Source organism: Ziziphus jujuba, chromosome 9 (genome assembly GCF_031755915.1).
Source record: "Ziziphus jujuba cultivar Dongzao chromosome 9, ASM3175591v1".
Taxonomy (NCBI): domain Eukaryota; kingdom Viridiplantae; phylum Streptophyta; class Magnoliopsida; order Rosales; family Rhamnaceae; genus Ziziphus; species Ziziphus jujuba.
The window spans coordinates 12472677-12492088 of NC_083387.1; the positions used below are offsets into that span (position 1 = coordinate 12472677).

The 19412-nt window shown below is 33.0% G+C and overlaps 3 protein-coding genes and 1 pseudogene across 4 annotated transcripts; all 4 read right to left on the minus strand.

The window, feature by feature from the left end:
* Window positions 1-480: 480 nt before the first annotated feature.
* LOC107426952 (uncharacterized) lies at window positions 481-2830 on the minus strand. Its single transcript, XM_016037275.4, has 2 exons — window positions 1582-2830; window positions 481-1472 (listed from the first exon to the last, which is right to left on the minus strand). Exons 1-2 carry the CDS (start codon window positions 2384-2386, stop codon window positions 700-702), a joined length of 1578 nt encoding a protein of 525 aa, XP_015892761.4. The 5' UTR covers window positions 2387-2830; the 3' UTR covers window positions 481-699.
* Window positions 2831-3088: 258 nt separating this feature from the next.
* Window positions 3089-8070, minus strand: LOC107426973 (cyclase-like protein 2). Of its 2 annotated transcripts, none has more exons than XM_016037298.4 (7): window positions 7533-8070; window positions 7402-7446; window positions 6050-6122; window positions 5200-5297; window positions 4273-4343; window positions 3614-3749; window positions 3089-3393 (listed from the first exon to the last, which is right to left on the minus strand). In XM_016037298.4, the coding sequence occupies exons 1-6, from the start codon at window positions 7969-7971 to the stop codon at window positions 3624-3626; spliced, it is 852 nt and encodes a 283-aa protein (XP_015892784.3). In that variant the 5' UTR covers window positions 7972-8070; the 3' UTR covers window positions 3089-3393; window positions 3614-3623. The 2 variants fall into 2 exon arrangements, with proteins under 2 accessions (XP_015892784.3, XP_015892783.3); XM_016037297.4 differs by having other exon boundaries at window positions 3610-3749; window positions 7533-8069.
* A 537-nt stretch (window positions 8071-8607) lies between these two features.
* Window positions 8608-12988, minus strand: LOC107426988 (cyclase-like protein 2; annotated as a pseudogene).
* Window positions 12989-14548: 1560 nt separating this feature from the next.
* LOC107426966 (cyclase-like protein 2) lies at window positions 14549-18941 on the minus strand. Its single transcript, XM_060811538.1, has 7 exons — window positions 18384-18941; window positions 17675-17719; window positions 17414-17486; window positions 16602-16699; window positions 15912-15982; window positions 15096-15232; window positions 14549-14785 (listed from the first exon to the last, which is right to left on the minus strand). Exons 1-6 carry the CDS (start codon window positions 18793-18795, stop codon window positions 15107-15109), a joined length of 825 nt encoding a protein of 274 aa, XP_060667521.1. The 5' UTR covers window positions 18796-18941; the 3' UTR covers window positions 14549-14785; window positions 15096-15106.
* Between the last annotated feature and the right edge of the window lie 471 nt (window positions 18942-19412).

Below are 19412 nucleotides of genomic sequence, written 5' to 3' on the forward strand. Positions count from 1 at the left end.
TATTAAATATTTTATATCAACAACATATATATTTTTTTTCTGTTTTACTTTAAATATAGTGAGAATGTTTGGTTTGAAAATGTAACTTTAATACTTTGGTAATTATTTATTTTCTATTTATAAAGGGATATCAATAATAATTATTTTTGTATGAAAAATTATTATTTCTATTAAAAAAAATTGAAGAATGCAATGTTTGAATTTTTTGATGACTTGAAATTGAACATGGATGCTTAAATTGTTGAAGAATGAAAGTGATCAATTTATAATGTGGCTGCGTGGTAGGGAACATTGAATCCTATATTTAACCCTTCATTTGTTGATTTTTTGTCTTTGCTTTTTTTTTTTTTTTTTTTCACGAATGATTAATGACTATCAGAATAACCATTTTATAAGACATTAAAAAAAAAAATAAACCCTAAACAAAATCAAACAAATTAATTAATCTAATCAAATTTGGCAAAAGCTTTTAGTCCTTTTTATTAGTCAATGGAGGAAGGACAAATTACATCGGACAGTTTTTTCTGCTAGCTACCGATAAGCAATGGCTTATAGTTGCATTGGACAGTATTTTTTCTACTTCCAATAAGCAATGGCTATGGTTTATACTTCTTAGAGTTTTTATTCAACAACTTCATATTGTTTTATTTTATCTCTTTGTTTTTTTGTTCTGATTACAAAAAAAACAGAAACGAAGTCTTATTTCTTGCAGACTACTCCTTGACCATCCAACCCACTGGTACAGCTCAAGCTTGGCAGCTCCGAATCCTCCAAAGAAGCTTCACCATTGGAGCCTCTAAACTGAGCAACGGCACAGTCAGTGGCAAACAGGCTCGAAGTCTTGAACTCCATGTACCCTCCCATTACCGCCATCTTTGCTCCAATGTTTACACGGCTCACATAGTCCGGTCTGTATGTTTGGCCCAACACACCGCTTACTTGGTCGCTCAAAGAGAAGAACTTGAATCCCAGATCAAGATGAGCAAACGAATCCTCTTTCGTAATCCCATAGTTGTGAATCTGAGAGTCTTCTTCAGTGATGGGCACCACCTTAGCTGTGATCCTAAAGCTTCCTTCAACTTCAACCATAACATCGTTAGTCTCAGCAGCTCTCATCACAAACACACTTGGAACACTCTCCGACTGCCACCTAGCGCCTTCGGATTCTGGCAGTCTAATTGTCTTGCCGTCGAATGTGATGGAAATGCGGTCCACCGAGTCTTCCCATATGGCGGTTTTCTGTGCACCAATGTAAAGTTGGTGGTTGCCAAAGAGTACTCCAATGGACTGGACCCAAGTGAAGTCCCTTTTCATGTTCTGGTTTCGACGACCAATAAAGTGGGCATTGATATGGAGGTTGGCGTCGGATAAGAGGCAGAAATCTTGGTCTTTCTTGCCATGGAAGTAAAAGGTTATGCCATCTCCACCAATGAATCGAGGGTCTTGGCAAACTGCTCCTGGCTGATCACACCCTGCAATGCAATAGTTAGAATATATTATATATGGCGTATTAGAGTTTTATGGTTTTTAAGAATAATGGAAAGCTTGTATAAATGCATGCATGTAGGAGGTTGAACTTACTGCAGACAGGTTTGCAAGTGACACAATCGACCTCGCATCCACCAGGGCAAGAGCTGGGACATACATGCTCCATGTCGTAACATTGTGGATAGTTCTTATTCTTGCACTTGGCCCTCTTGGCTCCTTCAGAAGCAGATGGAGATGATGGAGTGGAAGGAGGGTTAGATGATGGTGGAGACTTGCTAGGTGGAGATGGAGTAGAGCTAGGAGGGGTTGGATACGATGGAGTAGTATTAAGAGGTGGTGGAGAAGGGTACAAAGGTGTCGATGGTGGGGTAGCTGGATTGGATGGAGGTGAAGGAGATGACGGAGTAGTAGGAGGAGGTGTTGGCGATGAAGGCGGTGAAGGTGTGGTTGCTGGAGAAGATGGTTCAGTTGGAGTTGGAGGAGTAGGTTTTGGTTGTGTAGGAGGTGAAGGTGATGCAGGGGTGGTGGTAGAAGGCGTTGATGGTGATGGAGATGGAGGTTTGGGAGAAGGTGTTGATGGCGGATAGGTGGGATTAGAAGGAGGTGGAGTTGAAGTAGGAGTGGTAGGAGTTTTGGGTGACTCAGGTGGAGAGTTAGAATCTTCAGGGGCAGGGCTGGAGGAATCAACGCACATAGGCTTACAAGAGACACAATTTACGGTGCATGCATCCGGGCAAAACTTGGGGCAGACATGCTCTAGGTTATAGCACATCTTGTATTTCTTGATCAAACATCTTGAATGGCTTGGGTTCTTGGCGATACCCGGAGGAGTAGCCTCCATCATTGCCATCAACATTAGCAGAAGAACTGGCAAAAACTGTAATACGATGCGAGACATGATTAAGTTTCTCAAGAAGTTCTTAGCAATATTTAAGAGCTTTGGTGTTTCTACTGATGGCAATTGCCATTGCCAATGTCCCTATTTATAGATTTGAAATAAAAAGTATCTGAAATAACAAAAATTGATGCCCAATATATCGGATCATAAAACTTTTGTTGCTTCTTGATAAGTTGTCTATCACGTGGTTCCTTTGCAAAGTCAAATAACCTTTACTCCCTTTGTATTCATTTTCTTTTTCCATCTGAGATTAGCATCACTTATACATGAAGCATAGAGAGAACACTTTCAGCAAATGCTTGCCTACTTTTCACTATTAAATATTAGCATTGCTGCAGGTACGTTCCCAACCATATGGGGCCTGGAGAAGACGGTGAATTATAATAATCTAAATGGTTCTGCAATTAAATAATACGTAGCTTGTGGAAAAATATTCCTATAAATAATTAAATAACCTTTTCTTCTTCCATAGTCCTCGGCGACGTGTTACCGCTTTACAACTCTGCATCATTGTTTACGGAAAAAGCACCAAAACCATGCCCAAACAGAACTCATCAGGACCAGAAGAAGATATATATCGAGTATCTACATGAACATGACTTCAAATTCCACTTCCATTGAAAGCTATCTAAAATGCATCATTAACATACTTACAGAAATTACAAACTAATATACATAAGGATCCACAGATCACAGTATTACTGGAAACATAGAACAGTAAAACTATATATTAACTTCCAATGGTAACTGATTCTTATACATACAGACACATATATACGTATATGTAGAGTCAGTTGATGTTGCCATCATTTTAGACCATTTCTTATGATAATTTTGTTCATTTTGCGACAATATAAAAAGCTAAGCTGCTAACTTTTGTACTAAAACTTTTTATTTCTTCATTTGCTTATCCCTCTCGTCCCATGTAGTTGGGTACTATTAGGCTATCAAATTTACACCAGTATAGTTGTCTTTCGCACAACTCCTTGAAACAGTAAGGATTCCAGCTGCAACAATTTAACAAGAATATACGAGCATACTGTGTCAGTAACTGAAGGAAATAAATTTGATTCATATATTCTAATGGAAAAGGGATAAAGTAAGACCATTTCAATGCTATAATTCAGGCATCACATAACATAGGCTAGCAAAAATATATCATTTTAAACAGAGTTATTTGGCTAAATACAGTTACAGGGAAATGGGGATTTGACATTTTCTACCTACAGAAGATTATTTATCCAATGAGAATGCATCTTGTAGGTGATCCCTCAGCACCAAGCAACCTTAAGGGTAAGCAATGAAGAGAATACATTCCTAACTGGACGTCAACAAGCTTTAGACCTTCAACCAGAATGATATCCTGAAGTATAAAACCAGTATTGTTAATATTGAGAGCAAGAGAGATTATTACCATCAAATTCAAACCCAATAAACTAAGCCTTCTTTAGAAGACAATTTAAAAAGTCATCCAATCAACTTGAAAGCAATATATCATAGCCCAAATGAAACTTGAAAGCAATATATCATAACCCAAATGACACTTGAAGGCAATATATCATATCCCAAATGAAACAAACAGATACTACATATAGGATCCATTTTTAGTGAAGGCAGGAATTGATTCTAGATCTCTTGCAGGATGAATATATGTAAGAAACTTTATCAGCATTAGCAATATTTCCACAACTTTTTGTTCCCACAACTAGATTACTAATACAGCTTCAATTGACATCAATAATGAAAGGCATTGGTATCAAAATCATGTTCATTATAGCCTAGTAGTACCCACAACTACGATATACTTAAACGGAATGGATAAATGTTTTAAGCAATCAAACAGATTTAATTTCAAAAACAAGTATGAAGCTCTAATTCAAACTTACCCTGTCTTTCAAAAGAACATGATGAGCTGGAATTGCCTCAACATAGGCAGCAACGGATAAGTAATCAGTTCCTACCATCAATAGCAGAATGGAGTTAATATGGAATTCGATTTTTGCTATTAATAATCCAGGAACAAGTCCGCAAAATTTCTCTAGTTTATAATGCAATAATCAAATATAAGACTTAGCCATGTAACCCATACATGAAAATACTTTAACAGTCTTAGACCCAGATAAGATAATCTCAAAAGAAACCTCTTATAGACCATTGGTTTTTATCAACTTAGAGGGCATATATTGAGTTAATTATAGCACCAAAACAACTGTAGCACTGTGGTTCGAGAATTGCATCTAAGGAAAAAGGGAGAGAAGGAGATTTTACATTTCTAATCTCTAGAAACTTCTAGCTTATTATTTATCCATATACTGCTCATTCTAAGAACACTGGACATTTAATAATCTACATAAGATGCTTGAGGCCATATTATGGCAGGCAATTGTCACTCATTGATTATGAAGGCAGAATGGCAATGCTTGTCTCATGCTATCATCCTCAAAAGGGAAGTGATGCACTACCAGCAAAAGCAAGTTAGAGAGGAGAGGGGATGAGACAAGAAAGGAAGAGACAAATAAGATTTTTCAACAAATAGCAAAATTGAAACTGAAATAAGAAAACCTTGAAAAAAAGGAGGTAAGAAAAAACCTTGAAAAAAAGGAGGTAAGAAAAAGGAAACTCTAGTTAGTATCTAAACCTAGAGAACCAAGGTATAATCCATTGCTGTTGTACTAGCTATTGCACCACATGATGGTTAAACAGGATGCATGAAGCTCAACACAGCTAGTTGGAAAGATCACTAAAGTTTCCTTAATATATTGATCAAAATTGGCAGGAAATTTATATATATATATTTATATAGTATGCCTTACCAATAAGTTTGATATCTGTATTCTCCACCAACCATTTCGCTCCATCCTTAGTCAACCCCGCAAAGCTTGTGTCAAACTCTTTTTTCCACATAAGCCTCCTGATGAGTAAAACTAAGATTTAACTCACCAATATTTTCTTTAAAGATAACAAGTACAGAAAGTAGTTTATTTCCATATTTTACTTAGCATTTATCCCCTTTCAAACGAGCCATCCAATTGTTAAAGAATAGTCAGTGCTGGATAATTTCTACTGAGGAATACTATAATGGGCAAGGTGTGCAAGGAAGGTCACCTCAAAAGGACTATTCTTAAAGCTAATGCTACTACCTACTTATTAACTTGACACAGATGTAGCTAGTCCAGCCCTCTAATTCATTGCATCATATTAGCAGAAACAATATGGTCAGAATTTTAAAACACACATAAAGATATCCTTGGACTTGGTAGCTAAAAGATTAGCTTCATTTTCACATTAGAAGTCTAACTGCATGACTATATTGTATTTTATTATTCTGTTCTTCTATAACTCGGTGGACCTCTTGTGTTAATTCTGACGTTAATTGATAAACAGGAAATGGAAAAATCATCTGTTAAAAATCAAATTGGGTGAGTTGTCAATTTGACTAAAGAGGAAGCAGATCCAGAATACAGATCAGAAGCTCATTTTCTTTCTCTTGGTTGGCAGTTGGTTTAGGTTTCAATGACTTCTTCATGTGTCAATCTATTGGTTTCAATATTTAAAACCAAAAATGCCATGAGACTTAATAACGAAGAAAAAAGAAACCATACATCTAAGATGGTCCATAATGAGTACAGCAGTTTCGCAACACTATGATTGATGTAACTTTACCTGTCAGTATTTAAGGTCCTGAAAAGTACACGACGCAATCCCTTGGGAATATTCAAGGACTTCATCACTTCCGCTGTAAGAAGTTCATATAATATTCTCAGCAAAAGAAGAACAAAATATGAAAATCATATTATACCCAATTACATATACAGACAAGAATAATAACTAATAGCTTTAAAATGGGACCTGCTGATTTTGTAAGGTTTCTATCAGCTGACAAACGAGTTACGAACAACACGTGTTATGTCTTATTACACTTTATTTTATCAAACTTTTCTAAACAGAATAAAAACGTTGTGCAGGGGTGAAGCTATTATGACATGTTAGATAGGGACAAATTCACCTAACACATAGATTCTAGGAGGTTAATCGAGTTTACAATCGATATGTCCAAACAGTATCATCTCATGTTAGATAGGACAAATTCACCTAACATATAGATTCTAGGAGGTTAATCGAGTTTACAATCGATATGTCCAAACAGTATCATCTCATGGTTAGACATATATATATATATATATTTTTTTTCTATGATTCTCATCATAAGGCATGTATCTAATTCATAATCTCAATTTATAGTGAAATTCTACTTGTCTCCAATTATCTTTAGCAATATATCTAGAGTAGATTACGTAATTAAGATGCATATAGGCCTCTTTATTTTGCCACGTTTTAGAACAAGAACATTGTGAGAAAATGTAATTCAAAAGAACTTGCATCTCTGTCGCACCCAAAAAATAAAAAAAGAAAAATTTTTTTTTTTTACTAAACTCGTTATGTTAAACATGCATGGAAATAATCTTTAAATGAGCTACATGCTTATATGCCATAGAGAGCTTTAAAGGGTCAAGACTATAATCAAGCAGGACAAGGAGTTCATCAAAACTTAACAATTTAGTGGCTTCTTCACAATTCATGAAATTATTAAGAGTGTCATGACAGGTGTAATTGGCTTAATATAAGCTGACAGTACCACTTCTTCCCAAAGCTTCGGCCAATGGGAGGAAAGCTCACGAGTTAGTTGAGCTATAAGGAATTTTTAGCTCTTTACCAACCCACCAAATCTCTTGATACAGGGCTCTCAAGGAAATATAAATTAAACGTAGATAGAAAAAGAACCGAAACAAGGACAAGGAAAATGAAAGCAAAATATCAAAGAAAAAAAAAAAAAGGTAAAAGATTTACATCCACAAGTAAACAACTTACCAATTATTCATTTCTGATTTCTTGGACTATTCTATTAAAACTCTGTACTTTTTTTTTCTTTTTTTTTTTTTTTTTGTCATTTTGGTGAATTTCCTTTTAGATACTACAAAGGAATAGAATAGTCCAAAGTTAGAAAAAACACATACCAGTTATGTTCTTATCCCTCGGAACATCAACAAGCAAAGCAGCACCTATTCAAACAAATAAACAAAAATATTCACTGCGTTCCATGAACTTTTTCTTTTTTTAAAAAAAATAAAATAAAATTTGTCTATACCATTAAGCAGTTCCAAGTCAAGAGTATCGACATCGAAACCGGCGTCGAAGTAGTGATCGAAGACATGTCCAGGCGCGTCGACGTGTGTGCCGGAGTGAACACTGAACTTCATCTCGGAAGCGTTGTAAAGAGAGCCGTTCTTCATGCTGCTTGGGAGCCTGAGGTACTCATCACCAAGCCCGTCCTCGGAGTCCCAGCTGGGCATGTCCATGATGTACCTGTGTGTGATATCAAATATTCTACCATTTCCGTACACTTCCTTCCGTACAGGGTGGAGACCATCATCGTGAAGTGAACAGTGGCCGGAATCGACGCCGGAGACTGAGGGGTAGGCGAGGTCGGCAGGCGATGAGGCGGCGATGGAAGCGAGTAACGAGAGAAGCGCGCCATAGAGTGACAGAAAGAGATTGGGTCTGTGATTAGTGTTGTTGTTCTTCATGGTTGGGACTTTGGTTGAGATTGAGAAATCTGATAGGTTCTTGCCAGATAGAGAGAATTGGTTCGATTGGGTTCGATTGGTTCGAATGTTTTATAGTATAAAACTCATAAAGTTATCACGTTGAGCTGCCACTAATAAAATATTCTCATGTGTCACTCAGAGTTCTTTATCATATATAGATGTTATTTTTAAATAATAAAAATACTGTGTATTGATTTTAATTTTAATGCAGTATATTTATACATATACAAAATTATTATAAGGTGTGCACCTCACATCGAGTTACAGTAGGAAATTGATCAAGTAAGGTGAGGTGCAATTTTTATGGTGGTTTTTAGCTCAATTTTTGTATATATATATATATTTGGGACAAAAGGAAATTTTATTGTGAATTAAGTAGATTAGGATTGGTCTATTGTATACCACTTTAACAAGATGAGAGCTCAAATGGATATACAATTTTTTATTTTATTTAAAAAAAAAAAATTTAATAATCAGTGTCTCATTGAACATAAGCAAGTTCCATTTTTAACTTTTTGATGAATGAACAAGAGAAAGTTCCATGTTCAGCTTTTGAACCACATCATATATAGCTTGTCATATTTTGAATATGAGTTTCATCAACATTATAAACGATAGGAGAGAATTAAGCCATTGATAATTTATTAAAGGCATTACTGGTAATTACAATGTACATAAATATAACAAGATTGCAATCGAAATTTTGCAGTGTTTCTTCACCAGGCACGCTAAATTGTTCAGTTTATGATATCTGATATTAGCCTTCTCTGTTCTATGGACTCGACACAATCCTGGAATCATCATTGTTTCCTGCAAAACATTTAACCATTGATCATGGACAACACCAAAAATGGACAAAAATAGAAACATTTCTTTATGTATTTCCTGCCTTTATTACCCCCCAAAAAAAGAAAAAAAAGAAAAAAATTTCCTGCATAGATCACAACTCAAGCAGATAAGATGGAAATTGTAAAATGTTAAACTGGTTATCTGCATTAAGTCAAAACCAGGTTTAGCATTATAAGTATAAAAGATGGTTCCACAACTTGCGTCCAGAAAAAAAAAAAAAAAAAAAATTATCATACACAATTTAGGACAATGTAAAGTTTGTTTAAGCTTACAAGGAAGAGATATCATTTGATGAGGATGCATCTAATTGGTGAGCCCTCTGCACCAACCAACCTTAAAGGTAAGCAATGGACATTGTGTAGTCCAGGTTGGATGTTATCAAGTTTCAGGGCCTCCACAAGAATGATTTCCTGAAAAACATAAGCAATGTCAGTGTTGAGCGTTGGCTCCACCTTTCTGCTTTCCCAAAAGTTTCATTCTACATTGGCAAAAACCTGTATATACATCTAACTTGATTAAAACTTGGCTAACAGGTAAATAATAAAACACTCAATAACATTGACCACCTAACCAGTTATTTTGCTCTTGTTGGATAACCCTAAACCTTTAACTATGCAATTTTATTTTTGGCACTATCTGAACCTGATAATAACCTAGATACAAACATTTGATGAAATTTTGATGAAAGTCAGGGCCAGAGTCAGAGATGGCTGATAATCAGTTACAGAATTCCTGCTTGAAATATATGATAACAGCACAAAAGAATCTAAAACTAACAAAAGTAGATAAACACAAGAATTACAAGTTTAAGGGCTAGGCAAAGTCAAGTACCACCTAGTAGTTGCAATTTGATCAACTTGAGTGATAGGGATTAACAGAGAAAGTTTTATAAGGGTTAACCATGGAAGAATCTACAAGTTATTCTCAAATTTTCTCACCCTGCCTTCAAGAAACTCTAGATGAGAAGGAAGCAAATCATCATATGCAGCAACAGATAAGTAATCAATTCCTACATTTCATAAGAACAAATGTGTTAACTAATATTAATTTTATAATTAGGAAGAAATCAACTAATATTATCCAACGGCAGATAAACATAAAACAGTACCATGTTATCTTTAATAACTTATGTACTATCAAATAAATACCCAGTTTCAAAAAATACTACTACAGATCTATTCAATTTACAAAGAAAATGGTAATATGTAAAGTATTTTTCATTTTATTATGGAATTACTGGGACACAGGAAGGAGTTATAAATTGGAAGGCTATGCACTTTGAAATTACAGCAAAATGTTGCCAGAATAACATCTAAAATAAAAGTCAGTGGCGAGATTAAAATGCTTGCAGTTTGTAACAAATATTTTCTTCTTTACAAATATTAAAAATCATAAACAGGGACACCTCTGACGATTTTAACAGCAGAACAAATGTGAAAACCATCATGTTTCTACATCTGGTTTTCTAATGAAAGAAAATATTAAACGATCAGAACCAATTTATCAGTTAAATAGAAAGAAAACAATACAGATGGTTGACACGGAAGAAAAATGTGAGTATCATTGCTGGGTAAAACCAAAAAAAAAAACAACGTAATTCATATCTTACCAACAAGTTTGATGTCAGTGTTCTCTACCAACCATTTAGCTCCATCCGTCATAAATCCCACGTAGCTAGTGTCAAATTCCTTTTTAAACATAAGCCGCCTGAGATTGACATAAGTAGTATTGTCAGTTCAGCTTACTGCAATATCATGCTGATGAGCAAAGTTATTCTCAGTTTACCTGTCAGTATTTAATGTTCTGAAAAGCACACGACGTACCCCCTTGGGAATATTTAACAACTTCATAACTTCAGCTACATGTATGAAAATGATAACAATAGACATTAGCATAATGAAATTCTACACGTTGCTCCAATTATCATTAAGATGCATAATTAAGATGCATATAGGCTTTCTATATTGGCCACAATTTAGATTCAAAAGTGTTTACATTATCTTAACCATGCATGAAAATAAACTTTAAATGAGCTACATTCTTAAGCGCCGCAGGGAGCTTTAGAAGGTCAAGAATATAATCAAGTAAAATAAGGAGTTCACCAAAAATTATCAATTTAACAAGAAGTACTGCCAGCTTTATTAAATTCCGGAAAAATTCAAGTAGGTGGAAATTTTAAAAAAAAAAAAAAGAAAAAAAGAAAAAAAAAGGTCCGTATCACGTATAAAATTCTATTATAGGGTAATTACTGTCTATAAAAAAAAAATATTAAGAACATACAAAATGATTTGTAAGATAATCCTATTATTATAACATTTTTTGATCGTTTATTATTATATAGGTAAGTTAAAAATTTCATCCGTGAGGTATGTAAAAATCTTCACTTACTGGTTTACCACCCTTGGAATTAATTTCGAGACTAAATTAACTTATAAGAAGACAGTATTGCCCTTTAATTTCAAAATAATTAAATATCAAAACCTCATTTTTTATTTTTTTGTATTCAATTACATATATATAAAATGTAATTTATTTGTCATCTTTATTTATATTGTTTCTCACTATATAAAAAAATACTATTAAATGATATTTTTTAATAAAATTATTATACATTGTAGATCATAGAGTTTTAATTTAATATTTATTTTGACATATAAGGGTAAAATAGAATTTTCATGATACAATTTTGTTAAAAATCAAATTTAAAGGTGAGAAGTGATAATTATCTAAACATGAGAATTTTTGTCAAACCTTGGGGGATATAGATGAAATTTTCCCTATTGTTAAACTACTATGTTAAATATTTTTTGGCTGCTTACCTTGCTAATTTCATTTTTTAATAGACTAAATTATTATTACCATGTTAATAATTATAGCTTTTTATTATGTATAAATAATTAATTGAACTAAATATTTGATATTGTACTTCTTTTTTGGATAATTAAGTTAATAATGACCATTGATAATGGTTTTTAATAGTTAAGGTTATATTTTTCATTAAATAACATATAATACACATATCTAATGACTTTTATAAACTTACTATTTTCATATTTCTTAACCAAATTTTTATCCTTTTTTCTTTTTTTTAATAGTGAGCTATGCTGCCAACTATCATAACTTTTGAAATTTTAATGAGGTGACATGGTATAATTGGCTAGCATTAATATAAATAAAGTATTTTTTTTATATAATTACCAAATTAAGATGATTGAGACATCTTACCATGCACATAAATTATTATTCCAACGTGTACATGGTCATTATTTAATGGAGCACATTGAAGTACCCATATAAATGGTATTTATCACAACCATAAGTCAAAACGGTTGTTCTTGTAATCATTGGGCAGTACTGCATCAAAATTCTTTACTTTTTTTTTTTTTTTTTTTTTGGGTCTAAATTTCCTATTAAATGCTGCAAAAATGAAAATCTTATATGTATTATGAAGGCATAGAGAAGTCCTTAAGTTAGAAAAAAAAAAAATATATATATATATATATATATAAATACCAGTTATGTTCTTGTCCCTCGGAACATCAACGAGCAAAGCAGCACCTAATCACCCAAACAAATTAACAAACATCCAGTGCGTTCCATAAATTTATAAAAGAAATTAAAAATAAATAAATAAATAATTGTACATATATACCATTAAGCACTTCCAGGTCAAGCGTATCGACATCGAAGCCGGCGTCGAAATAATGATCGAAGACATGGCCAGGAGCATCGACGTGCGTGCCCGAGTGAACACTGAACTTCAGCTCGGAAAAGTTGCAAACAGAGCCGTTCTTCATGCTGGTGGTGAGCCTAAGGAACCCATCACCAAGCCCGTCCTTAAAGTCAAAGCCGGGCATGTCCGGGACGTACCTGTGGGTTATATCAAATATTTTACTTTCCGTATACCTCCTTGCGCACTGGGCGGAGGACATCATCGTCGGCTGCGACGGAAGCGAGTAGGTGGAGCAGTGCGGCGCAGCAGAGTGGCAGAAGGAGGAGATGGGGGGTGTGACCAGTGCTGCTACCGTTCATGGTGAAAACTGGTGGTTGAAACTTGAATGCCAACTCTGTCGCAGAGAGAGAGAGAGAGAGAGATGAGAAATTGTGTGGATTCGATTTCCACTTTGGACTTTCACTCTTTTTAGGCAGTTTTGAATACGGTACCGCTCGTAAAGCTGCCACGTCGGCTGCCTGCCGCTAATAATATCTGCTAATAATGGATCCAGACAGATTTTTATTAGTTTTTCTTTTTATTTATGTTGATTTTATTTATAAAAATATAATAAAAAGTATTTTTGGTCAATGTTGGAACAGTATAATAAATGAATAAATTTATTAAATGAATGATATGATAATTTTTTTAAAAAAATTCTTTATGATTTATTGAATATATAAATTAATATTTGTAAATTTCTATAAAAGTAAATAATAATAAAAATATTTATCCTACATGATAAAAAAAAAATTACTTACAGATTTTTATTTTTATATTTTGAATTTTATTTTTATTTTATTTTATTTCAAAATATGCATTTAAAGTATTTTGCTATGTAAATAAAATAAGAATTGCTCAATTAATACACAATCAAACATAATTTTTTTCAAAGTAGATATTAATTAATTAGTCAACTCAACAATGATCTTCTTTGTATTTATCAATGTATTCAAACTATTAGTAGATTTTTTGTAGAACTATTAGTAGACTTTTCTTTGATAAAACTCTATTAAATTTTTTTATTTATTAATTACGTAATGATGAATTCTGTGATTGTACATTTAATTATGCATAATTAATGTTTCCCTTTATTATTATATATTATATATTTAATAAATTTATTTTTCAAAATAATATAAAATTCTTTGTAAACTATTGAACGATAAATTAATAAATTATTTATTTATCAATAAATAGATAATCATTTAAATTAATAATTTTTTATAATTCCATAGATATTTATAAAGGTTATATATAATATTCATTTATAAAGATTTTACCGTATATATATTACATAGGAATCTATCTCTGTATATTATCAATATATATCACTCTATTTAGAGCAAAGATGGATATGTATTTCTTTTTATTTTTTTAAAATTAATAATTGTAAAAGAATATAACAATCATAGGCTGCCAATTGCACCAATGCTAACGCACCTTATGTTGCACCCCTACTTTTTATTTTAATCCAAATAAAAGATCAAGGCATTATTTTTTTATTTTTATTTTTTTGCTGAAATCAAGGCATTATTGAATGTACTTAGCTTCTATCTCACATTGTACATGCTTTTTAAAGGTTCGGAATGAATCACTAAATAACTAATTTTACACAAAAAAAGATCACCCATAAAAAAAAATAAAAATAAAAGTAATGTGAGAATACCAAACAAACATAAAAATAAAAATTATTAAATATATATCAATCGAATATTGGCACACATGGTATTCGGTATACATTATCATACATTTATTCGGTAAAACTAAAACTGACATTGAGTGTTTACATGATTTTGGTCAATTATTAATAGAAAATTTGTTTATCTTCTAAAAAGTTATTTTAAGCATTTAAAAATCACTGATAAATACTCGTGGAACAAAGGCAAGTTCCATATTCAGCTTTCGAACCACGACATATATAGTTTTGTCATATTCCGCAACGAGCTTTATCAACATCATAGTTGATGGGATTTACCAAAAATACATTATAAATGATGGGAACGTCAAATAAGGTCTTTTTTTGCTTTTTAATAAACTCAAAATAAGGTTATTAAGTCACCGATAATATATTAAAGTCATTGGTAATCACTATATACATAAACATAACAAGATTGATGTCCAAATTTTGCAGCATTTCTTCACCAGGCAGCTGATGGTACAGTTTGTGAAATCTGATATTAGCCCTTCTGTTGTACGGACTCGACATAGTCCTGGAGTCATCATTGTTTCCTGCAAAACATTTAACCATCTAAGCATGGATATACCAAAAAAAACTGATAAAGTTAGAAACGATTCTTTATGTATTCACTGCATTGGTCACAATTGAAGTAGATAAGCAAGCAACGTGTAAAATGATAACCGGTTATCTGCATGAGGTGATAAAATCAGGTTTAGCAATAAGCATAAAACATGGTTCGGCAACAATATAGATCTTCAAATCGTCACGCACAACTTGCATCCAAAAAAACAAAAAAATAAAAATAAAAAAATAAAAAGGTCATGCACAAGTTGGGACAACATAAAGTTAGTGTAAACTTACAAGGAAAAGCATCATTTGATGAGAATGCATCTTATTGGTGAGCCTTCTGCACCAAGCAACCTTAAAGGTAAGCAGTGGACATTATATAGCCCTGGTTGGATGTTATCAAGTTTTAGGGCCTCCACAAGAATGATTTCCTGAAAGATATAACCAAAGATATAACCAGTGTTAGCGTTGAGAGTTGGGCCCACCTTTGTGCTTGCCCAAAAATGATTGAAAGATAATAATTAGTTTGCCAGTATATTTGCAAAAACCCATGTATACATTTAACTTGATTAAGACGGGGTAAACAGGTAAAGGAATACAACACTAAATAACCTTGACCACCTAACAAGTGTGGCCAAATCATACGAACCTCCACGTGATTCACATTGAGTAATCCAATTGACTCCATGATTCATTTGCTCTTGTTGGACAACCCTAAACCTTTAACTATGCAATTTGATTTTCAGCAATATGTGAACCTGATATCTTAATCACAAGTTGCACCCTAGATAAAAACATTTGATGAAATTCAACACCAGAATGAGAAATGACTGGTAACCAGTAACAGATCCTACTTTTTTTTTTTTTTTTTTTTGGGTAAATAGTAACAGATATCCTACTTGAAATATGTGCATAACAAAACGAATCTAAAACTAACAAAATAAAATCAAGACATGAATTACTAGTTCAGAGGCAATGCAAAGTCAAGTACCCTCTAAAACCAACTAGTAGTTGCAACTTGATCAACATGAGTAATAGGGATGGACAGAAAAACTTTCTTGAGAGTTAACCATAGAAAAATCCATTATTTGATATAGAAAATTTTCTTACCCTGCCTTCAAGAAATTCTAGATGAGAGGGAAGTAAATCATCATATGCAGCAACAGATAAGTAATCAATTCCTACATTTCATAAGAACAAATGTGTTAACTCAAAATCAAAGAGGAAATAAGTTAAAATTAGGAAGGAATTAGCTATATTATCTAATGACAAATGAACATAAAATAGTACCAAGTTATCTTGATGACTTGTGCACTATCAAATTAATTCAAAAGTTTCAAATAAACACTACAGAGCTATTCAGTTTTTAAAGAAAATGGTCATGTAAAGTATTTGCTGTTTTATGTGGTCTTAATGGGTCCCAAAGAAGACACAAATAAAAGGAGGAGGTGTAAATTGGGAGTCTGCCACTTTAAATTACAGCAGAATGGTGCCAGAATAACATCTAAAACGAAGGTCAGGGCAAGATATGCAACAAATTTTGTTCTTTAAAAATTATTCAAATTATAAACATGAACAAAACCACCGATTTTACCAGCAGAACAAATGTGAAAACCATCATGCTTCTAGATCCGATTGTCAAATGCAAGTAAATAATAAATGATAAGTACCAATTTATTGGTTATTTTTTTATACCACTTTGACACCAGGATAGAAAGAAAACAACACAGATGGTTGGCACAGAGGAAAAATACGAGCATCATTGCTGGGTAAAAAAAAAAATTGTGATTCATATCTTACCAACAAGTTTGATGTCGGTGTTCTCTACCAACCATTTAGCTCCATCCCTCATAAATCCCACATAGCTAGAGTCAAATTCCTTTCTAAACATAAGCCGCCTGAAATTGAAATAAGTTCTTACATTGAATTCCAATCACTAATAACAAGAAAATATAAAACAATTATAGGTGGAGGTAGATGAAGAAAGATGGTAGAGGACGTGTTCTCATTCCCAGCATTTTCTTTTCAAATGACATTGATAGTGAAATAAACAAACTGTATTTTTTGTTTTTATCATTAGTCATTAAATTGAAGAGTTACATTGAGTAAAAATGCTTAAGGTTAAAGGTGGCATTTCTTCAATTTTGATAACAATTTACACTCCCATATTGACATATATACCTTCAAACAGGTCAACTTCCAATCAGTCCACATAATGAATCATCATCCTATATACATGGCACTGTCCTGAGGACATTATTCAGAGCCATCTAATGAATCCACACCATCATCAGTAGGATCCAAGTTACTAACCAATATAGAGTTCAATGTAGCTTGGCAATGTCTGATATAAGTTGGTTGAGTAAGTTTATGTGATTCTTTAAAATCTAAATAAAGTATTCATTGTAAAATAGGGAAAATCTTCTTCTTCTTTTTTTTAAAATTTTTAAATTTTTAAAATTTTAAAATATTATTTTTTTAATTACAGGTATAGTTACACATGTCAGATGAAATTCTCTCAAATAATCAGTAGCATCAACAGAACATATAATATCATTGTCAATTTAGTTTACGGCAATATCAAGCTGACAAGCATAGTTATTCTCAGTTACCTGTCAGTGTTTAATGTTCTGAAAAGCACACGACGTACCCCCTTGGGAATATTTAAGAACTTCATAACTTCAGCTGCATAAAAACGATAACAATAGGCATATTCAGAGGTATAGTTGAAATTTGGTTCACTCGTTTAAAATAGCCAAATCATAATTACGTTTGTTTACATGCTCACTGGCATTGACAAAGAAACTCGCCATGCAAGGGGAAAAAAGATGAAGTTAACTTTCACATCGAGGTGAGCTTATAGAATTACATACCAGTTATATTCTTGTCCCTTGGAACATCAACGAGCAAAGCCAGACCTATTGAAAGAAACATATATAATCACCAAGAAATTATCAATATGGCACTTCAAGGAACCTTTTTTCTTCTAATTGATGACAATAAGTTGTTAAAAATGGGAGGGGGAAAACATAAAGAGAAAACATGACAGACAACAGAAAAATGAATGCCAAATCAATATAAATGAAGAGTTTTACAAAGGAAGATAATCCCAAAAGACTTGCCAAAGAAGTCAACACAGTTCGTAATGAACAATGACCTTTAAGGCTAATATAAAGGAACAAACTAATAACAGTGATCTTAGGTGTCCTTTAGTTTCAAGGCAAAAAGCTCAAGTCTTCTTCACCATGTAAGCAAAACAAGGATTTAGCACAAGCAATCAACTATTACTAGAAAACAGCACTGAATAGAAAAACCCTTTCGTCACATCTTAAATTGATTTGCACCCAAATAATCATTCACTGATCCTATACCTAAAACATATTCAAAACCAAACCCAATACCCAAACATCCAAAATAAGACCCAATACCCAAAATAAAGAATAAAACCAAAACCAATACCCAAACATTACAAATTTGCACTCACATAGTAACAAATAATACCCTACAGTAAAATAAAGTAATCAACCAAAATTGTCGGTAAAAAAAATAATAATAATAAAATAAAATCTTTAAAGCGATTACCATTAAGTACTTCGAGATCAAGAGTGTCGACGTCGAAGCCAGCATCAAAATAGTGATCGAAAACGTGACCAGGAGCGTCAACATGCGTGCCGGTGTGAGTGGGCAGCTTCATCTCGGAGTTATTTGCTAGCGAGCCATTCTTCATGCTCTTAGGAAGCCAGAGGAACTGTCCGATTCCGTCGTCGGATTCAAACGCCGGCATGTCCGTGGTGTATCGGTGGCTGATATCCAAGATTCGGCCACCGTCATAGACCTCCCGGCGAGTAGGGATAAGAGCTTCATCGCCGTCAGCGACTGAGACACCAATGTCGGCGGTGCCGGGGACGGTGGGATAGGCTGTGGAGGCGAGAGAAAGGGAGGAGATAGCAAACACCTCGGCGCATAGTAGCACAAAAAGTAAGGATTTCTTCATGGTTCTTCTTGGAAGGTTGAGGATTTTTGGTTTGCTTCGGAGTTTAAGAAGATAATTTTATGACCCTTTTGGAGTTTGGAAGTGAAAGTAGAACAGAGACGTAGGATTCTATGCGAACTTACCAACTGAATTATTGATAATCCTAAATTTGTAAATTTTCAATTTCTTCAACAACCTATATTAAAAAAATAATAATAATAATACTTAATAAAAAATATGTTTATTATATTTGATATTGTAAAAATTATAAATATTCTTTTATTCTTTTTATTTATTTATTTTTTAAATGTCTCATATTTGAACTTGAATTAAATATTTGTGAATTATGAATTTATTTGAGTTTATTAGTCCATATAGAATAAAAGAATTGTTTTTTTTTTAATAAAATTATTAGTTCCATATGTGTAAATATAATACTATAATTTTTATTGAAATTTTAAAAACTTGTACAATTATCATTTCAAACAAAGATGATAAAATTACTCATCTATTTCGAACATCATATTTACATCTATCATTAAAACACTGCCACATAACCAACCTGAAAAACTCCGAGCCCATGAGAAAGGTTATGATATGGGCCACAAGAACTTTCGAATTGGGTTCGATTACCCCTT

What these genes read in the sequence shown, in the direction of transcription:
- LOC107426952 (XM_016037275.4), bottom strand. Translation starts at nt 2,386, where the DNA reads ATGTCTCGCATCGTATTACAGTTTTTGCCAGTTCTTCTGCTAATGTTG. An exon ending in CACTTGCAAACCTGTCTGCA is followed by an intron (nt 1,473 to 1,581) that starts GTAAGTTCAACC and finishes ATTGCATTGCAG; the next exon opens with GGTGTGATCAGCCAGGAGCA.
- LOC107426973 (XM_016037298.4), bottom strand. Translation starts at nt 7,971, where the DNA reads ATGAAGAACAACAACACTAATCACAGACCCAATCTCTTTCTGTCACTC. An exon ending in TGACTTGGAACTGCTTAATG is followed by an intron (nt 7,447 to 7,532) that starts GTATAGACAAAT and finishes TTGTTTGAATAG; the next exon opens with GTGCTGCTTTGCTTGTTGAT. An exon ending in GAGGGATAAGAACATAACTG is followed by an intron (nt 6,123 to 7,401) that starts GTATGTGTTTTT and finishes AACTTCTTACAG; the next exon opens with CGGAAGTGATGAAGTCCTTG.
- LOC107426966 (XM_060811538.1), bottom strand. Translation starts at nt 18,795, where the DNA reads ATGAAGAAATCCTTACTTTTTGTGCTACTATGCGCCGAGGTGTTTGCT. An exon ending in AGAACATTAAACACTGACAG is followed by an intron (nt 16,700 to 17,413) that starts GTAACTGAGAAT and finishes TTTCAATTTCAG; the next exon opens with GCGGCTTATGTTTAGAAAGG. An exon ending in TAGAATTTCTTGAAGGCAGG is followed by an intron (nt 15,233 to 15,911) that starts GTAAGAAAATTT and finishes TATATCTTTCAG; the next exon opens with GAAATCATTCTTGTGGAGGC.